At 32.4% G+C, this 19,700-nt stretch overlaps 1 protein-coding gene across 2 annotated transcripts; it reads right to left on the reverse strand.

The window, feature by feature from the left end:
- Nucleotides 1-376: 376 nt before the first annotated feature.
- Nucleotides 377-4,542, reverse strand: LOC100817670 (uncharacterized). 2 transcript variants are annotated; one of them, XM_014773543.2, is made up of 5 exons: nt 4,218-4,542; nt 3,202-3,250; nt 2,955-3,115; nt 2,129-2,869; nt 377-953 (listed from the first exon to the last, which is right to left on the reverse strand). In XM_014773543.2, the coding sequence occupies exons 1-5, from the start codon at nt 4,428-4,430 to the stop codon at nt 729-731; spliced, it is 1,389 nt and encodes a 462-aa protein (XP_014629029.2). In that variant the 5' UTR covers nt 4,431-4,542; the 3' UTR covers nt 377-728. The 2 variants fall into 2 exon arrangements, with proteins under 2 accessions (XP_014629029.2, XP_040870346.1); XM_041014412.1 differs by having other exon boundaries at nt 816-948; nt 4,218-4,535.
- Between the last annotated feature and the right edge of the window lie 15,158 nt (nt 4,543-19,700).

A 19,700-nucleotide genomic window follows, 5' to 3' on the forward strand; every position in this document is an offset into this window, starting at 1 on the left:
TTATGAAGTTTAGACCAGGAAAGAGTAGTGTTAAATCTTTTTATATAATAAAAATTGAATTAAAATATGTTAAAAATTATGATAAAATACATTGATAAAAAAAAATTAATTATATTTTCCCCTTGTAATTTATTAATCAGAATCCACAGGCCACGACATTCATCTTTACTTTGGTAACAGGGCCCTAAATTATTGAACGTTGACTGCAGAGCCGCTATGTAGCACGAATACCTTTGGTGGTTTGGTACAGTTGCCTCAGGCATGAATGCTTTCAAGGGAAATGAATTCTCTCTATTTTCTTTTTTGTTCATTTCTTTTATTTTTATGTTTTTAGAAAAATAAATCAAAAGATGCATACTTTATGAGAATTCAAGATGAAGTAACACTAATTTTCTCAGAAAAATTCTATTTTTCTGAGAAATGTTAAGAATAAATCTTCTAAGATGCCTTTTAAAAGATCACTATCACTATGATATGATATACAGCAAAAGCGCTATCTATCGCCCATGAAACTCCCAGTACTATACAGATTAACAGAAGTGGCCAAAACTGAAAGAATGATACCAATCTAAGTACATGGCAGCATAGCATACACTCAACAACCATCATCACATAACATGCCATATTTCCCAGGAAAATCAAAATTTTGGCAAATGGATCAGAATGATCACAAAACTCATGACCAGTTTCAATGAAGTTTTCTTCCCTTGGTTCTTTAAAGTTTGCCATCAAAAGAATCCAAGTTTTGTTAGAAACTTGTTTACCGTGTCTTGGCTCCATTTGATGTCATTTTGCAAGGGATTGTCATCATCTGGCTCGTAGTTTGGCCTGTCTTCCATTTCTGGGGACAAATGAGACTCTTCATGTTTATTGTAAAGCAACTCTGGTTCATTATTGATGGTTGCATTTATCTCTTGGGGTATGGCATCATCAGTTTCTTCCTCCTTACTGAACTGAACATTTTCAGTTTAAGCACAACATTAAAGAGTTATCAAACTACTTAACAGCTGCATGATTTAAAGAATGCAAAATCATCACCAACCCAACTCTCATTTTATGGATTCAACTACAAGAGTCAAACAATGCCATAATATTCTACTGTAAATATGGACAAAATATGAATTTTTAGACCCTTTTCAATGGTTTTGACTATAATTTTTATTGGTTTCTCTTATTAGAAAAGTGAGAAGAGATGAAAAATAAATGTGGCCACACATCATACAGCTTAAAGAAGAGTTGAGAAGTACCAATAAAGTAACTCATTATATTTGATTAAAATGATAAACATACATTTACTCTTGATATCTCTCTACCTCTAGAAATTGGTATATCTGTCTTCTTCACACATGCTCAAACTACCCAAGGCAAGTTTCTATTCACCGGCTTAAAGAATGGCAAAAACTGCCCATCCCTATGAAGCTCAACATTTATCAGAAATTTATTGCAAAACAACTGTCAGATGCCTATAGTCAAGGGTAAGGAGTTATTGTATTTATATAATGGGAAACTTCATTGGAAATTTATTGCAAAACATGTGTCAGTTGCTTGTAGTCAAGGGTAAGTAAGGAGTTATTGTTTTTGTATAATGGGGAAACTTGTATTATAAGATGTGAATATAATTTATGGCAAAGCTAGATGGAATGTTGGACTAGTCTTTCTAACCAGTTCCAGACTCTGAATCAATTTTGACAATTATTGGTTTCTGTAATTCAAACAACCAAAAACTAATTGCAAAATGTTAAATATTTTACCATATAATTGTAAGAGCCCTTCATCAATGGTCAAGATTCATTTAATTAATGGTAACAATAAGAATAGAAACAGTTTTTCTTCTTTCCCTTAGCCTTTAGATGCTTTCATTATGTATGAGAAACAAGCTGATGCACCATGGAGATGGACAAAATTCCCTTCATTGATAAACATAGATGATGGTACAAACAGAACAGGATACTTCTGTTTATTATTTATTCACCTATCCTCAAACAGGATTTCAAAGTTAAAACCCTAAGCTCAAAATAACTTGTTCTTCAAAAGAAACAGAATCAAGCAATTCTCTGTCAAAGGTAGTTGTGGACAAGTAAAGTTGGGAAAAGGTTAGAAGGTAAGGACACACTCATCAAGTGTTTACCTCAGCTATGTTCTGATCCTGAGTTTCAAAAGCTTCAACTGAAATGTCCTTTTTAGTCGATTCTTGAACTTCACCTTGGTCTGCTTCATCAGTTGGCTCAGTTGGTGGTATTGTTAAGCCAGGTACAAGAACAGGACCTTCTTCAAGATCAAATAAGCTGCTTTCCACAATTGTCTTTTCCTGATTCTCCAGTGATGCAGCATTTCCATTGTGACCAAGATCATGTATTATATCATCATTTCCTGGACTATCTGCAGATTCTTCACTTGGTCGAAGTATACTCTTTTTATTACTTTTGTGGCTTATACTGCTGATGAGATCCTCCGAAGAACTTATGTTTTCTACAACAATAGAACATACTATTACCATTGAGGAAGAAATACTATTACCAGTGATTTGTTGCCCGACTGTTTCAGCAAGTGGTTCATCCACAGCATGAATTTGGGTATCTTCTACAGACGATATTTCCGATGCTTTGGAATCCAGTTCTTGAGGATTATTAAGAAATTCAGCTAAAGTTGGCACTTCAAAGTCAACCTGGGGTTCCTCAATTGGCTCGGCAAGTTGATCTTCCTCTGTAATTTTCTGAAGTTCTACATTCTCCCAATCTTCGAGAACAACTATTCTATTCATAGTTTCCCAAGTGTGGATCAATCGATCCGACCCTGGCTGCCAAATAATATCCCCCCCTTCTCCTTTCAGTATGAACTTATACTGGAATGATTGTCCAGCAGGCATATCCTGATTACACAAAGGAAGCATATACAACATTTATAAAAGATTTTGATCCAACAATATTTTCAAATTCTGAACAGATTTTACTCACCAGCTCCACAGCCCATACATGTCCTTCAGACCATGTCATGGGTAATGCCTCTAAAGGGTCCCATGAACCAAGCACAGGATCACCTCCAACTATAAGAAACTGTTCACCAAAATCACAAGTCTTTTGTAACTGGAACGATACACGAACAAACTTTGATTCATCTGCACAACAAATTACAATGTTGGGATTTTGAGTTCCACGGCATATATATGTAGTAGAAAAAATTCAAAAGGTCATTAGAACCCACTTGTTTGTTCACTTTGTTGAGCCTGAGGCTCCACAGTTTCCAAGTCCACCTGCAACATTTTATTCGGGCCAAGAGACTGTCTCATCAAACATGCCAAAATATTGTACGTTCTCAATTTATTTAATGTAAATACAATAACTAGACAACCATTTCTTAACGAATTTCCCCACATAACAGAAAAGCCAATTAGTTTGGGAACAAAACATAGATTTAGTTCTTTAAATACTTTTAGTGTTGTTCTGCAATCAGAATGACTCTTTTAGTGTTGTTCTCCAATCAGAATTGGAGTTTTAATTAGGTAATCTATGCTAATTTTTAATGCAAAGTTTATAACACGAATTATTGAGGTGAAACTCCAACTCCAATTGAAAAACAGTACTAAAAGTATTAAGAAATTGCATCTAAGTTTTGTATTTCATTTGGCTCATATCCTCTTGAATTATACAAAATCATTGAAATAAATTCTCAAGACAGTAAAGAGGCTCCACCAGTAACACCAAAGCAACAGAGAAAACTTCAAACCCGAAATATGCTGGAAAGAATCGTACCAAGCTATAAAAAACAAAGTAAAATGTTGAAGTCGCCAAACATTTCAAGAAATAACCATTCCCATAAAAGGGAAACAAAAAAAGAAAGTGTCAATGGAATCAGAACCAAGAAGTCTAGCATAGCAGTAATACTAAATGTTTCGTAACAAGTTTTGGATCTACGCATACTCATACAAAAGGGAGAATATTTGGCGTATAAAAAGAAACCAAAAGGTGAGAAGAAACTGGGCAAGCTACTAGGAAACACGAAATTTCAGAAAAAGGAAAGAAAAAAAAACAAGAATTGAAAAAGAAGCATATATTGAGAACCCAACAAGAATCACCCCCACTTGAAAGCATTCATGTTCCCACATGCAAACAAGAAACACCCCAAGAAGACCAAGAACAAACAAAAGAATCATGTTAGTTCCAACAAAGAAAAACAAAAATGTGAAACTAAGCATAGAACAAAAAAATAAAAAAGCAAACCTGGTCCTTTGGTGGCACTGCATGAACAGGGTAAAGATCATTGTTTCGAACCAGTTTCAGGAGCAATAAATTCCATCCCTTTTTCTCATTTTTGGAACGAAGGGTGAAGCAGAATTTGGGTCTATCAGAAACACAAAGGGGAACTCTGGGAGAGAAGGGTCCTAGAGTCTCGACCATGGCCTTAGAACAAGAGCTTGTGAGGGCTTTCATCATTGGTGAAGTTTGTTGTGCCACACAACAATGAGTTTCTGGGGTGAGAGTGAGACACTGGTTTGGTTTTTAGTTCCCTTCTTCGATCGCTTTAGTAGTTGAGAATCTTGAATCTATCTGGTGCTGACGGTGAGGGTCGTTTTATATAGTGGTGGGGTTTACGCAGTTTGTTTATCCACGTGTATGTGTCATGTGGACAGGAAGTGGCATCACTGCTGGAATTGGTTCACGTTTTTTTAAGTGAAATACTATTGCTATATTTTTTATTTTTCTAAATATTTTAACATTTTAGTTTTATAAAAATTTAAAATTCTGTTTTATATTTTAATAAAAGAGAAAATAGATTATGTATTAAAAATATAGAATATTTTGACACTTTCATTCAATTACACTTTATAAATAAATATGTTTCATAATTTTTTTAACTTTTAGAATAAGTATTTTAGAAGTGATATATATTTGAATTTTTTTATTAATTGATACGTAAATCTATTTTACACCGAAAATACATAATCATTAAATTCTCAATAATAAAAATATGTTATTAGCTTCTTATAAGAAATTAAAATCATGTAATTTTTATAAAAAAAAAATAAAATTACATTTAGAGAAATTTTGGGGGAAAAATATATTTACATTATTTTTACTCTATTATTTCTGGTAAAAATGGAAATAAAATGAGATTGATCTTTTTACTTTTTTAACATAAAAGATAAATATGATAATAACAAAAAAATGCCAACAAGTGTTTGAAAAATCATATTGACTCAGAAAATAAAAGTAAGATGTTTTTGGTATAAGTATATATTCAAAATAGTAACAATTTTACACGAGTCTCTGTTCTTGTTTGACATAAACATGTAGAGGTTTAATTTGACAGGGAATTGTAGTGAAAGACTGAAATGACCACATTAAAGAACAGTTGCCAAAAATTTAGATGAGGTTAATGAAGTAATTTTGATTTTACATTGCTTTATTATTTGGATAGAAGATAAAAATAATAGAATATAATAGATAATAGATAAAAGATAGATAATAGATAACGGTTGAATTATATGCACAGGTGAACCATTTTTTCCTATTCTGCAATAGTTTAGTGTTTATTTTGTTGCGTAAATGACATCAAATATATATACTGGACTGACATATATAACACTTGCTAATCCTACATTTATTTTCAACAAATTGAACTTTTATTGATAAAAAATTAATCATTTTTCCAATACCCCTCAAGGCTTCAGTTTCTCCACAACTTTTTCTTCGACATTAGATTAATCGAAGCTAACCCAGCTATGAGGAAGTAATAGTAGTCCAATTTTCCAGCATTGATGTCATCATTCAACCAATCAATTCCACCATGCTTTCGAGTTAGTTGGTGCACAACATTAACCACCAAGGTTCCAACATAAATTGAAAATGTCACCACAAGATATTGCAAAGAGTTTCCTATGCTTTTTATTTTATCAGTGACCCAGTGTTGTAGAACTGAATGTGTCCAACAAGTGTAAACATCTTACATTGCATTCATGAGTGCACCATGTGAAATACCCATATCCCTTCTTTGTCACTCCACCAAGCTAGCACTTACCATTGTGAGAATTGAACACACATCACCAATCACTATCTTCTGAAGACTTGTGAGGCCTTCCTCTTTTTTGGTCACTTTTGCCAATGCTGGCTGCAAGAAGAGGTCAAAGCATGGGAGGAACATGCCTATGGTGATTAGGGACACCACATTGTGCTAAGGGAATCAAGTAGAGAATTCCTGAAGCCTGGATTGGAAGCATTTTGATCAAACATTTGACTTCTTCCGTTTGCTAAATGTTGCAAATCCTCCAGGGATTCTTCACACAATCTTCTGTGTTGAGATCGTTGTCTTGTATAAGGGCAGCTTTATTTAAACATCTGTGCCAAAATCAAAATAACTTCTAGATTACAGTTACTAATAAGTTAATTTGTCTTTAAACAAGAAATTATTGCATGGTTCAAAATTTTTATAGTCTCAATTAGTCTCTACCCGATGACAGATAGTTTGAGTGTTACTACTGATTAATTAAATTTTGTGTTGTTTGCACTACTCATGCAGTCCACCTTGTATATGGTAAAAGAGGAAGGTGGAGAAACTTTTTTCTTCTTCTTTATCTATCATAAAGGTAAGATCTAATTCCTATGAAGTGAATAATTCACCTTAAAAGACAGTAAATAAACTCAGTTATTAATAAGAAAGCCAATTGTCATGTATATGCAAAACAATTCATAGACATTTTGAATAATAATTATTGATTTCTTTGTAATAATGTAAATTTACGATAAATTAAATACTCTAGACCATCACATATCTATTGTTCCGACTAATATTTATATGACATGTTTTTTTAAAGTTTTTTTTTTGTTTATGAGAATACAACTAATAACACTTGATTATGTGTCACATAAAGATGGGTCGATATTATAAATTAGATAACATAAACCATCTAATAATTTCTCCAAATTTATATTTCATCTTTACTTTCAAGAATCCAATCCTTAAAAGATAAGAAGTGAGGGTATCATAAAAATTCAAGGCTATCAAAGACACATTATTCTAATTAGATGAAGGGTAAATATTGAGGCGAATTACCTAAGTTGTTTGGTTAAAGGTAACTTCAGTGGTGCTTTGTCATTCACTAGGGGATCAAAGTAAACACCTTCCTCTTTTTTCATTGAAATTTTAAGGTGACGCTTCTTATAAGCAACAACAAACACCTATGCAATGCCAGAAAAATATGCTCCCCTTTGCTGGAATGTAGACATAAATACATACTCCAACAAAATAAATGATAATTTAACAGATCATAAGCACACTTAGTGTGCCAAAACCCGAGATCCAATTCTTGTTTTGGAGGTAAACTATAGCTGTCAAACTGATCAACTGGACCATTGTTTGTGAAGTGTAGTACCAATTAAAGAAGTTGTTCACTCCTTTTCTTCCTGCAGGGGAAGTTGTGTCAAACTGATTGATGGCAAAGAGAATAGTGCATGGTCCAATCCCACCTGTGCCCACAACCAACCAGTACAGGCCTAAAATTAAGATGCCAAGTTGAGTACTTGTTGGGGGAATGCACTGCTGAGGAGAAGTGCAACTTGGGGGATGAAGTTGTGGCATCCAGATTGTTAGTGTTAGAATCACCATTCCCTAATTAATCACCAGCAAAGCAAATGGTTAATTGGCACTAACACATAGAATAAAAAAGATAGTAACAGGTATAGAATGCAATTTAAGTCCTTTAATATGTGGTCAAAATTGATTATATTCCATATGTTTTAAAAATGATATTTTTTTATCCTTGTATTTTGAAAGAAAAAAATACTTGAACAACCCAAATACTATCCAGCATTAGTGTGAGAGAGAAAAGGATAAAAAAAATTAGGAAATATCTAACAGACTTAACCTAATGTTGATGAGAATGATTGTTGTAGACAATATTAAGACAATCCTAAAATTGAAAGTGCTAAAAAGTTTATGGGATTAGTGGGAGAGCACTCTCAAAAAGCTGATAAGTCTTTTGCTAGGACATTAATGAATACATTAACCACCATGAAGATTGATGGTTCACCTATTATGCATGAACATATCATTGAGATGACAAACATTACAACAAGACTTAAGACCTTGGGAATGGTTGTAAATGAGAACTTCCTTTTTTAGTTTATTCTAAACTCATTACCATCTGAGTATGGCCCATTCCAAACTCATTGCACAATATGTTAGTTCAGGAAGAAACGAGGCTTAAGAATCAAGGAAGTCACTCAGTCCATTATGTAAGCCACCAAGGGAATCAAGGAGCTGAAAAGAAATTTATGAAGAAGCATGATAAAGGAAAAGGATCATTAAAGATCAATGACGACTCTTTGCAAATCTAGAAGAAGGCATCAAAGGACAATAATTGCCAATTTTGTGGGAAATCTCGACATTTTGAGAAGGATTTCCTAAAGCATAAGTCTTGGTTCAAAAAGAAGGGTGAGCTTAATGCTCATGTATGTTTGAATCAAACTTAACTCAAGTTTCCCATAATACATGGTGGATTAATTCTGGATGTACGACTCATGTTTCTAACACTATGCAAGGATTCCTTACAATCCCAACCATAAGCCCAAATGAGAAGTTTGTCTTCATGGGGAATAGAGTGAAAGCTCCAGTGGAAGCAATCGAGACTTATTGTTTAAAACTTGATACTAGACATCATTTAGATTTACTGGAAACTCATTATGTACCTAGTTTATCTAGGAATTTAGTTTCATTATCTAAACTTGATGTTATTGGATACTCTTTTAATTTTGGTAATGGATGTTTAATTTCATTTAAGAATAATCATCTCATTGGTACTATTGTTCTTTGTGATGGTTTATATAAATTGAAATTAGATGGTTTGTATGCTGAAACTATTTTAACTTTGCATCATAATGTTGGCACTAAACATAGTTTAGTGAATGAACGATCTGCTTTCATGTGGCATAAACGTTTAGGTCACATTTCTAGAGAAATGATGGAAATATTAATAAAGAATGAAATTCTTCCTGATCAAGATTTTGTGGATCTAAATATTTGTGTGGGTTGTATCAAGAGAAAACAAACAAAACATACAAAGAATGGAGCTACAAGAAGCACTCAGCTTCTTAAAATTGTGCATATAGATATTTGTGGACCTTTTGATGTTAGTTCTTTCGGAAAGGAAAGATACTTTATCATCTTTATTGATTACTATTCATGTTACGGTTATGTCTACTTACTGCACGAGAAATCTCAAGTAGTGGATGCCTTAGAAATTTACTTGAATGAAGTAAAAAGACAATTAGACAGAAAGGTGAAAATTATTAGATTTGATAAAGGTGACGTGTATTACGAAATATACGATGAAACTGGGCAAGACTGAAGTCTATTTGCTAAGCTTCTTTAGAAACGTGGCATTTGTGTGCAATACACAATGCCTGGTACACCACAACAAAATGGTGTATCAGAAAGGTGTAATAGAACTTTAATGGATATGGTTAGGAGTATGTTAATCAATTCAACTTTACTCGTATCTTTGTGAATGTATGCCTTGAAAATTGTCATGTGTTTATTGAATAGGGTTCCTAGTAAGGCAGTTCCAAAGACACCTTTTGAACTGTGGATGAATAGGACACCTAGTATATGGCACCTACATGTTTGGGGTTGCTAAGCAGCAATAAGGATTCATAATCCGTAAGAAAGAAAATTGGATGTAAGAACAATCAGTGGATATTTCATTGGTTATCCTGAAAAGTCAAAGGGCATATGTTTTATTTTCCTAATCATAGTATGAGAATTTTCAAAACTGGAAATGCAAGGTTCATTGAAAATGGTGAAATCAATGAGAGTACAGTTCCACAAGATGTGGAAATTAAAGAAGTTAGAGTGCAAGTCCCTTTAGCTTGTGCCTTTAGCAGTAAGGTGATTGCTCCTTTAGTTGTTGTTCAAAAAAATTAATGAAGAGGAGCAACACAATAATGAATCCATGATACATAATAAACCAATTGTGGAAGAATCACAAGAAGTAGCATTAAGGAGGTCTCAAAGAGAAAAGAGACCAACTATTTCGAATGACTATGTGATATACCTATATGAAACAGAAATAGAGTTAAGCATTAATGGTAATGATCCAGCTTCATTTTCACAAGCTATAAGCTATGATAATTCTGAGAAGTGGTTAAATTCCATGAAAGAAGAGATAAATTCTATGGAACATAATGGTGTTTGGAATCTTGTAGAATTGCCAAAGGATTGTAAGAGAGTTGGTTGTAAGTGGGTCTTTAAGACTAAACGTGACTCTTATGGAAACGTTGAACGTTACAAGGCTAAACTTGTTGCTAAGGAATTTACTCAGAAAGATGGCATTGATTATAAAGAGACGTTTTCACTAGTCTCACAAAAGGATTTTTTTTCAGGATTATCATGGCATTAGTAGTCCATTATGACTTGGAGCTACATCGGCTAAATGTGAAGACTGTCTTTCTTAATGGATATTTAGAGGAGAATTTTTATGTGGACCAACCAATGTGGTTCTCAATTGAAGGAAAGAAACACGTGGTGTGCAAATTAAAGAAACCGATATACAGTCTTAAAACAAGCTTCCTGTCAATGGTATTTGAGGTTTAATGATACCACTGCTTCCTTTAGATTTAAGGAAAATACTGTTGATCAATGTATATATATGAAGGTTAGTGGGAGTAAAGTTATTTTTCCAATTATGTATGTTGATGATATCTTGCTTGCAACTAACAATCTTGGTCTTTTTCATGAGACTAAGAAGTTTCTTTCTAGTAACTTTGAAATGAAGGATATGGGAGAGGCAAGCTATGTGATAGGGATGGAAATATTCTGCAATAGATCACAAGAATTGTTAGGCTTATCTCAGAAAGCATATATCAATAAAGTACTAGAGAGATTTAGGATGGAAAGGTGTTTAGCATCACCTGTTCCAATTTAGAAATGAGACAAGTTTAGTCTCACGCAATGTCCTAGAAATGACATGGAACGAAAACAAATGGAAGCAATTTTGTATGCATAAGTTGTTGTTGCATCTATCCTGAAAACTGAATTTGTAGCATGTTTTGAGGCTACAATTTAGGCTAATTGACTGCAAAACTTTATTTCAGGGCTTGGAATTGTCGGCAGTATTGACAGGCTGTTGAAGATGTATTGTGATAACTCCACAATAGTATTTTTTTTAGAACGACGAGTAATCTAAGGGTGCTAAGCATATGGAATTAAAGTACTTTGTTGTGAAGGAAGAAGTTCAGAAACAAAGAGTGTCAATAGAACATATTTATACAAACCTTATGATAGCTGACCCTTTGAATAATGAATTATCGTCCAAGACATTTATAGAACATGTTGAAAGTATGAGCATTATTGTTATTGATGATCATTAAGTGTAATTTATCTTATGCATTTTAGTGACACTCTAAGCTCAATTATGATATGTTTCTGATTACATGTTCTCTATGTCTGCATGCATATTTGTATTAGAGTAATGTTAACAGGTTTTGTCTTGAATGAAGACATTGTGTTGGACCAATTATGTACTCCTAACTAATGGTCAAATTAAGAGAAGACTAATTTGTAGTACATTGAAGGAACTATGTCGATTAGGTGATGTACAACCGCCATGACTCATATTGGTTCATACTCTTAATCATGAAATTATGATGTACCCAACGTATAGAATGATTTAGTCATTTTTTTAATGCGCATTATGTTAGTTTAATCTATTTATTTATTTAGTCCATAATATTTAGTAATGTCACATGAGCCAAGTGGAAGAATGTTAGAATTAATGTCTCATGTGAGAGGCATGTGACTTATGTAGGGACTAATAAATAAATAATTAATAATTAAGGAATAAATTGTAATTGGGTTAAATAAAAGAAGTTTCTAGAGGTAACTGCTACTTGATGGGAGTAGTGGTTATAAAAGGGGGTTAATACTTACTAACATGAAATAAGGTCACCTTCCTGATAGAAAAGTACTCTCTCTCATCTACAGTCATCACAAACGTAGAAAGGTATAAAGAATAGTCAAGGGAGTGAAATCTTATTTCTCTCCTCTTCCAAGGAAATTAAAGTACACCGGAGAGAGACCGTCGTATGGAGAAAGGTATGCATTATTTGTTTATTTATTATTTGTGAGAATCATAAGTTTCAAGATCTTGTTGGTTTCCTATAATTGATAATCTAGGAAACCCTTAATTATTTTACAAGTTCAACAAAGGATGGGTATTATCAATTCATTTTCACTATTATGAAAGTTGAAAGTTCTTCCCTCCTCCATCCTCTGACTTTCATGCAATTCAAAAGAAGCTTGCTCTAAGTTAAGCCAAAGGACTCATTTTATATATAGCTTAGGGTGTGTTTGGTTTGTATTTTCATTTTTTGTTTTCATTTCCTGTTTTCAGTTTCTGACACTACTAGGAAATAAGGTTTTTACATCAATTATTTAAGACTTTCAACATCGGTTATTAACCGATGTTGAAAGTCCCGATGTTGAAAGTAATATCGTTAACATCGTTTTTTCAAAATCGATGTTAACTAATAAATACAACATTGGTTATTTAAATAGCCAATGTTACATGATAAGAATTTTGAAAAAAGAAATTTATAAATTTACATATCAACATCGGTTATTTAAAAAACCGATGTTAACTAGCACTAAAAGTCAATGTTAACTGTCACTAACAACATCGGTTATTTAAAAAACCAATGTTAACGGGCACTAACAACATCGGTTATTTAAAAAACCGATGTTAATAGGAACTAACAACATCGTTTATGTTAATTGGAACTAACAACATTTGTTTTTTAAATAACTGATGTTGTTAGTGGCAGTTAACATCGGTTTTTTAAATAACCGATGTTGTTAGTTCTAGTTAACATCGGTTTTTTAAATAACCGATATTGTTAGTGCCAGTTAACATTGGTTATTTAAATAACCGATGTTGATATGTAAATTTATAATGAACATCTTCAGCTGCATTATATGTTTGCTTGTTACAGTATAATGCATTCAATTTAAAGAGTCATCAGACTTGTAGCTAAGCCTTAACATTTAAAACTAAAGCATAAAAGAATAAAAACTTGAAGGGCAATCAAAGATCTCATTATTCAAACCACTAGGGTCAGCCAAACAGTGGGAGTTATAGTAGTTTGCATGGAATCTTAAGTACAAGCCCCATTACCACCATTATACACCCAAAAAAAATCTCATATGCATGTAGATAGTCAAATAAACTAACATTCTATCCAACATGGCAGCGAGCTTACAAACACATTGATAACAAAATTTTAGTGAACTTACAGTCTCTCTTTCACTTGTTCCTTTTGGTGGCTATATATCTTGTATCCATTCAACCTCTGCAACATGGTACCTACATAAAACATTTAAAGAATAAATGCATATTTCCATGAAAGAAAAATAACATATCAACAGCTAGAGAATTCATGAAACACCCAGAGACAACTCACCCATCTTGATCCCAGGAACGGATGATACGAAATCTCCAACAACTTTCAATCTGCATGTAACAACACTTTCTTAAACATTGAAAAAATTTAAAATAAAATTAAAGAAAAACCAATTCTATTTTAATATAATCTAGGTTAAAATAGAAAATTCTTAGGAGCCTTCAAAGTATCCTAGGACCACTAACACTAGCCCAACAGTGACAAAATAAAATGAGAAACAAACACCATTACAACTGACTCTTAGAATGAACTTGTACAAGTTGTCAATTGTCCACAATATTCTCAAGTCCTTCTAGTAAGCACATATGACATAAACAAGAAATAGTTATAAGTTTTAAAAAATTGCTTTCTGGATTTATCAAAATTGTCAGAAAATGATTGGGATAATATTTTTACCATGTGATAACAGTGTAGACAATTAGTATCATAACAAAAATATTTTTGCCCTCCTAAGCAAGTTTTTTAGTCAAATATTTGTTCCTTGTCTCTGTTTCAAGTAAAAAAATCCTAGACACTATAGTTTCTAGATTTGGAAAAGAAGCATATTAAAGATAGGAGAATTTTTTTTATATTTTGTGAATCTCCTGTCATATGGAGAATCACACCAGAGAAATGTTCTTAGAAAATAGAGAAAGAACAATTAAAAGAAATTCTGCCAACAAAGATGAAAGTTGAGAGAGAGACAATTTTTTTTTTCAAATTTCATCTTCAATAATAAAGTATTATAACTAGAGCAGTGAAGTATATATAAGTACATAGATAAATCAGTTAAATTTTCACCTTTATATAAAAATGACCATCTGGAAGTCGTTCACACCTACAACAAATAAATAAAATTATTTAAACCAAGTGACATACATGAGAAACAATTTCAAATGGAAAAGGGGATATGTATATGAGATTTTTTATTTTCATGATAAAAGGATGTCGAACACCTACTCTGTTATTTCCACTTCACAGGCAAACTCAGCTAAGGAACCCGTTGAATCAAGTATAGCCTACAAGATCAAAAGACAAGTCACATACATACACAATAACAGAAGAAAATGGTTAGTGCTATATAGAGAGAAAGGGGGAAAAGGGGATAAGTGAAGTAATCTACCATTCCCATCCAATGATTGCCTTCCATTATTCTTCTTACTTGTTTTATTTAAATAAATAAATAGCTGAGTAAATAGCTTATCCCAAACCAAAACAGCTGATCCCAAACCAAAACAGTGAATACACCCAAAGTATTGCTTTACTATACAAGCTTTAGACCTTTGATGGCATGTTGGCATCACCCGCATTCTTGTTCTTGTCAGCTTCAAACTTATCAATTGCTACCTACAGTTCATTAGTGCCTCCAACAACCCTCATGGTGTAGAAGTAGCACCAAAGACAAAAGTTGTCAAACCCCCAACAACTACCAAATTCTTTGCCTTAGGTGGAAGGCTCATATATCCCAAAAGTCCAGCCATCTTGATCAATGGGGGAAAAAGGGTTAGCACAATTTCACACAATTACAATTACCCTTTGTTGATGCATGCATACTGATTTTTATAGGTTCAATGCTAAATAAAATCCTAAATTGAAAACGTTTTTAAATCAATTACAAAGTTCAATGCTAATAAAATCCTGAATTAAAAACGTTTTTATTATTTGTAAATGAGATGACAACCATTTTTAATCATTAAAAAATGTTTATTTTTTTATCATCGTATATGATAACACATTTCCAACAAGAAATCAGAAACAAAATTTCTTTTTAATCAGAAACACATTTCTTTTTAACTAGATTAAAAATCTTTCTAATCCAAAAAATGCATAAAGCTAATAAATATGTACAAGGAAAGACAAACAGAGTTAATACTCAGAGAACATAGCTGATGTAAAACGTGGAAGTGGAAATGAGTTAATACTCAGAGAACATAGCTGATGTAAAACACTTGTTAGTCAATTCCATCTGATTCCCTCAAATATTTGTGTTACCTTGCTGATAGCAGTTCTCACAATCTTTTGCTTTTCTCGAGCTGGAACAATGGCACCGAGTTCTCACAAAGTGAGGTACAATTTGATTAAGCAAACAACTTGGTTCCCAAGACATTTGGAAAATGCAATTTAGACAAAATACATAAAAGAAATAATAAATAAATAAATAACAAGTTTGTCAATAGCAAGAGTAATCCCAATTCCTAAATGTAATTATCATTTGTCCATTGTCCCAAAATTAGAATCACACACATCAAAGCCCAAATTTTAACCAAGCAGTGAGAGATTAAACCGAGGGGAGGAAAAGTATGAACTATCATACATCCATACAGTAAGAAAAGTGATGAAAAATAAAATGAAATTGTGGAACAATGTAATTTCTTATTATTTAAACAGTAGAATACTTTATATTTTCTAAGATGATTAAATTTCTAAGAAAACAATAATTGTGAAGGAATCTGTTGCAGCCAATTAAAATTCACATACCAATGCTAATTATGCTAAGTAAGAATGGCGCTTCACAATCCACATACCAGTGCAAGAGGGAGATTAAAAAAATCTTTTGCAGCCATTAAAATTCAAACTGCATTTTAGGGTTACCTGGTGAGTTTGTCCAATCCATTCTCTTTGATTTACCTCTTTGCATTGACTGCTAAATTCCTCACTCATGGATTCATATTAATTATAAAAAAAACAATTTATTTAGGTCATAAAATTCTCCTTAGGTACTTGTATAGGAGTAAAAAAAAATATATATATCATGAATTGGACTTCTCTCATGAGAAGAAACTAAGTGAAGAGAAAAAGATATTTATCCTTGGGACATTTTCGTGCACACAACTCACCCAAGATTTAACAGGTTGTTGATTCATGACCGTAAACGTTATTGTGGAAGCTAAGTGAAGAGAAAAAAGTATTAAATGCTCTATACAAATACCACCAGAAAAAATAAAAAATGATTAATATAAAATATAGTATATTTATTTTAGATTTTTAAAGATTTTTTAAATTCCAATAATTTATTTTTTTAAAAAAGTAGTTTTTATTATCAATTAATAATATTAATCAATGACATATCAATAACATTAACAATAATATCTATACTTTACTGACTTATCACTAATCGATAATCATGAATACAAAATATTTTTATAAATTATGTTTTTAAATTCCTAGTGAACTGATCTAAAATTAATCAAACTTGAATGATAAAGGAAATGATGAAACTGTTAAAAATAAGTGAAAATGTGTAAGAAAAAATATGTTATTATTTTTAATGAAAATATATTTATTTGTCAAAGAAAAAAAAATATTTCTTACACTTTTTAATATGAAATAAGTTTTTTAATGGACAAATAAATCATATAAGCTTATTTATAAAAAGGTCAAGTGCAGACCTAAAAAAAAGATATCAGATGGATCCATAGCCAATATTGACAAGAGTAAAATTGTTGATTCAAGTTTCAAAATGAAAACAAACTTGTCCTTCTTGTTTTGTCTGGTTCTTTTTCAAACTAATTGTTAATTTGATTTGTTGAAAAGAAAGATCATTAAACAGAGTCATGCTTTATTTCCTTTCTTGGAGTTATATGCAAACCAAAAAATCACCAACCAATTACTCATTTTCCCTTTGTTTTCCATCTCCTATTCCATTCAAAGATAATGACAAATAGTTGAATAGAAGATATTCAAGGTCATAAATTCACACAACTCTAAGCTGAAAATTGAAAATTTGAGCAGCATAAAGGCATAAAGAAACCATGATAACTCATAATTGAATGTTGTTATTAGGGGGATAAAAAGAAAAATATCAAATAAACATCATCCTAATTTCAATGCCAAATTATATAGGAAATGAACAAGCATAAAAATTGTCAAAGTAAAAATGGTTTGAGATTGGTTTTGCAGATCTACTACCTGTTGAATGTGGTCAGCTACATCATCTTGCATAAACTTTTTCCCATTTGGATTTGTGACATGAAAAACTGGCCAATGAGCAAAAACCACATGAAACAAGATTACACGAGAACAGAAAATACAATTCACATTGTTGCTTGTTTGTGAACGTGCTTGTCATGCGCTATATATAGTTATGTATGATCCTAGTATAATTCATTGCCCACCTTTGTTTTTACCTGTGTTTATAGACAATGCCTTCACTATAACTAGGATTCTTAATTCCTACCATGGTCAAGCCTAACACTTTGCAAAATCACCCCACATTCCAAAACTACGTTGGACTCTGTCAAATCCACGTTTACGAGAAGCATCAAAATTTGCAACTTTGCAAATTGATGTATATAATAACTACCTCTACTAATGCCAAAAGGAGAAAAGTCAAAGTGGAAATAAATAAACTAGTTGATCAATGGAAAGGAGTTTTATCTAACAAATGAATGCATACATGATCTTAGAAAAATGTATAGGTATAGAAGTAGAACAATGATCATAAAGTATTCTTGATGTGATTTCTCTCTATCCTGAGTATCCTTTACAGTTTACCCAATTCTTTGTCCGCAACATATACCGATAGCTATTATTAACTATTTGAAACTCAAAACTTAATCAAGAACTTGTTTTTGATTGGCTTTACAAAATCATACGTGTTCAAATTGTTTGGAGAGTCACTTCAAGAGTGAGGGTTGATTTAACAAGTAGAATGTGGAAGCAAAGCTTCATGATGAATCAACAATGATTCAAAGGTTTTTTGATGATAAAAATGATGACAACAAAAGATGATGACAAAGGTGATGAACAAAAAGCTCAAAAGATCAAAGAACAACTCAAGTGAATCAAGAACAAGTCAAGAGTTCAAGAATCAAGAAGAATTCAAGACTCAAGAAGAAAGCCTACAATCAAGAATCAAGATTCAAGATTCAAGATCTCAAGAATCAAGATCAAGATTCAAGAATGAAGAAAAGACTCAATCAAGATAAGTATTAAAAAGTTTTTTCAAAACTTTGAATAGCACATGAGTTTTTGACAAAACCTTTACCAAAGAGTTTTTACTCTCTAGTAATCGATTACCATATTGTTGTAATCGATTACCAGTAGCAAAATGAGTTCGAAAAAGTTTTCAAACTGAATTTACAACGTTCCAAATATTTTCAAAAGGCTGTAATCGATTACAATGTTTTGGTAATCGATTACCAGTGTCCTTGAACGTTGAAATTCAAATTTAAAAAGTGAAGAGTCACATTGTTTCACTCAAAAGCTTTGTGTAATCGATTACACTTATTTGGTAATCGATTACCAGTATTTGTTTCTGAAAAATCTAAAGATGTAACTCTTCAAAAAGGTTTTGACTTTTTCAAATGAGTTTTAAGTTTTTCTAAAAGTTATAACTCTTCTTAATGGCCTTCTTGACCAGACATGAAGAGTCTATAAAAGCAAGAATTTGTTTTGCATTTTCAATCAATCTTTCTAACAACAATCTTGAATACTTTTGCTTTTCCAATCAATCCTTTACAAGCCTTGAAATCTCTTTGAAGTTCTTCTTTTTCTTCTTTTGTACCAAAAGCTTTCTGAAGTTTTCTGGTTTTCTAAACCTTGAAAACTTGTGCTATTCATCTTTTCATTCTCTTCTCCCTTTGCCAAAAAGAATTCGCCAAGGACTAATCGCCTGAATTCTTTTTGTGTCTCTCTTCTCCCTTTTCCAAAAGAACAAAGGACTAACCGCCTGAATTCTTTTGTGTCTCCCTTCTCCCTTGTCAAAGAATTCAAAATGACACAGTCTGAGAATTCTTTTGATTCTTCCCATTCCCTAATACAAAAGCGTTCAAAGGTTTAACCGCCTGAGAATTCTTGTGTATCCCCATTCACAAAGTATCAAAGGTGTAACAGCCTGAGATCTTTGTCTTAACACATTGGAGGGTACATCCTTTGTGGTACAAGTAGAGGGTACACCTCTTGTGGATCAGTTCTAGTGGAGGGTACATCCACTAGGTTCAAAGAGAACAAGGGAGGGTGCATCCCTTGTGGATCTTTGCTTGTAAAAGGATTTTTACAAGGTTGAAAGAAATCTCAAGGACCGCAGGTCGCTTGGGGACTGGAGGTAGGCACGGGTTGTTGCCGAACCAGTATAAAAACTCTTGTGTGTTTGTTTCCTTCTTCCCTACTCTTTTACTTTCCGCTGTGCATTTAATTTTCGCTTTTACTTTCTGTTAAGTTTTCTCTTCTACTCCTCATTCTCTTAACAATTTAGTAAAAGCCTTAAAAGAGTAATTTTTAATTAGTAAAGGTTTAGGAATAATTAATTCAACCCCCCCTTAATTATTCTGA

Source organism: Glycine max, chromosome 3 (genome assembly GCF_000004515.6).
Source record: "Glycine max cultivar Williams 82 chromosome 3, Glycine_max_v4.0, whole genome shotgun sequence".
NCBI classification, from domain to species: domain Eukaryota; kingdom Viridiplantae; phylum Streptophyta; class Magnoliopsida; order Fabales; family Fabaceae; genus Glycine; species Glycine max.

Bases quoted from the DNA above. Each gene is read 5' to 3' on its own strand.
- LOC100817670 (XM_014773543.2), bottom strand. From the start codon at position 4,430: ATGATGAAAGCCCTCACAAGCTCTTGTTCTAAGGCCATGGTCGAGACT. The intron at 3,251-4,217 runs GTTTGCTTTTTT...AAAATGTTGCAG, and splicing joins CAGTGCCACCAAAGGACCAG to GTGGACTTGGAAACTGTGGA. The intron at 954-2,128 runs GTAAACACTTGA...GAAAATGTTCAG, and splicing joins AGGATCAGAACATAGCTGAG to TTCAGTAAGGAGGAAGAAAC.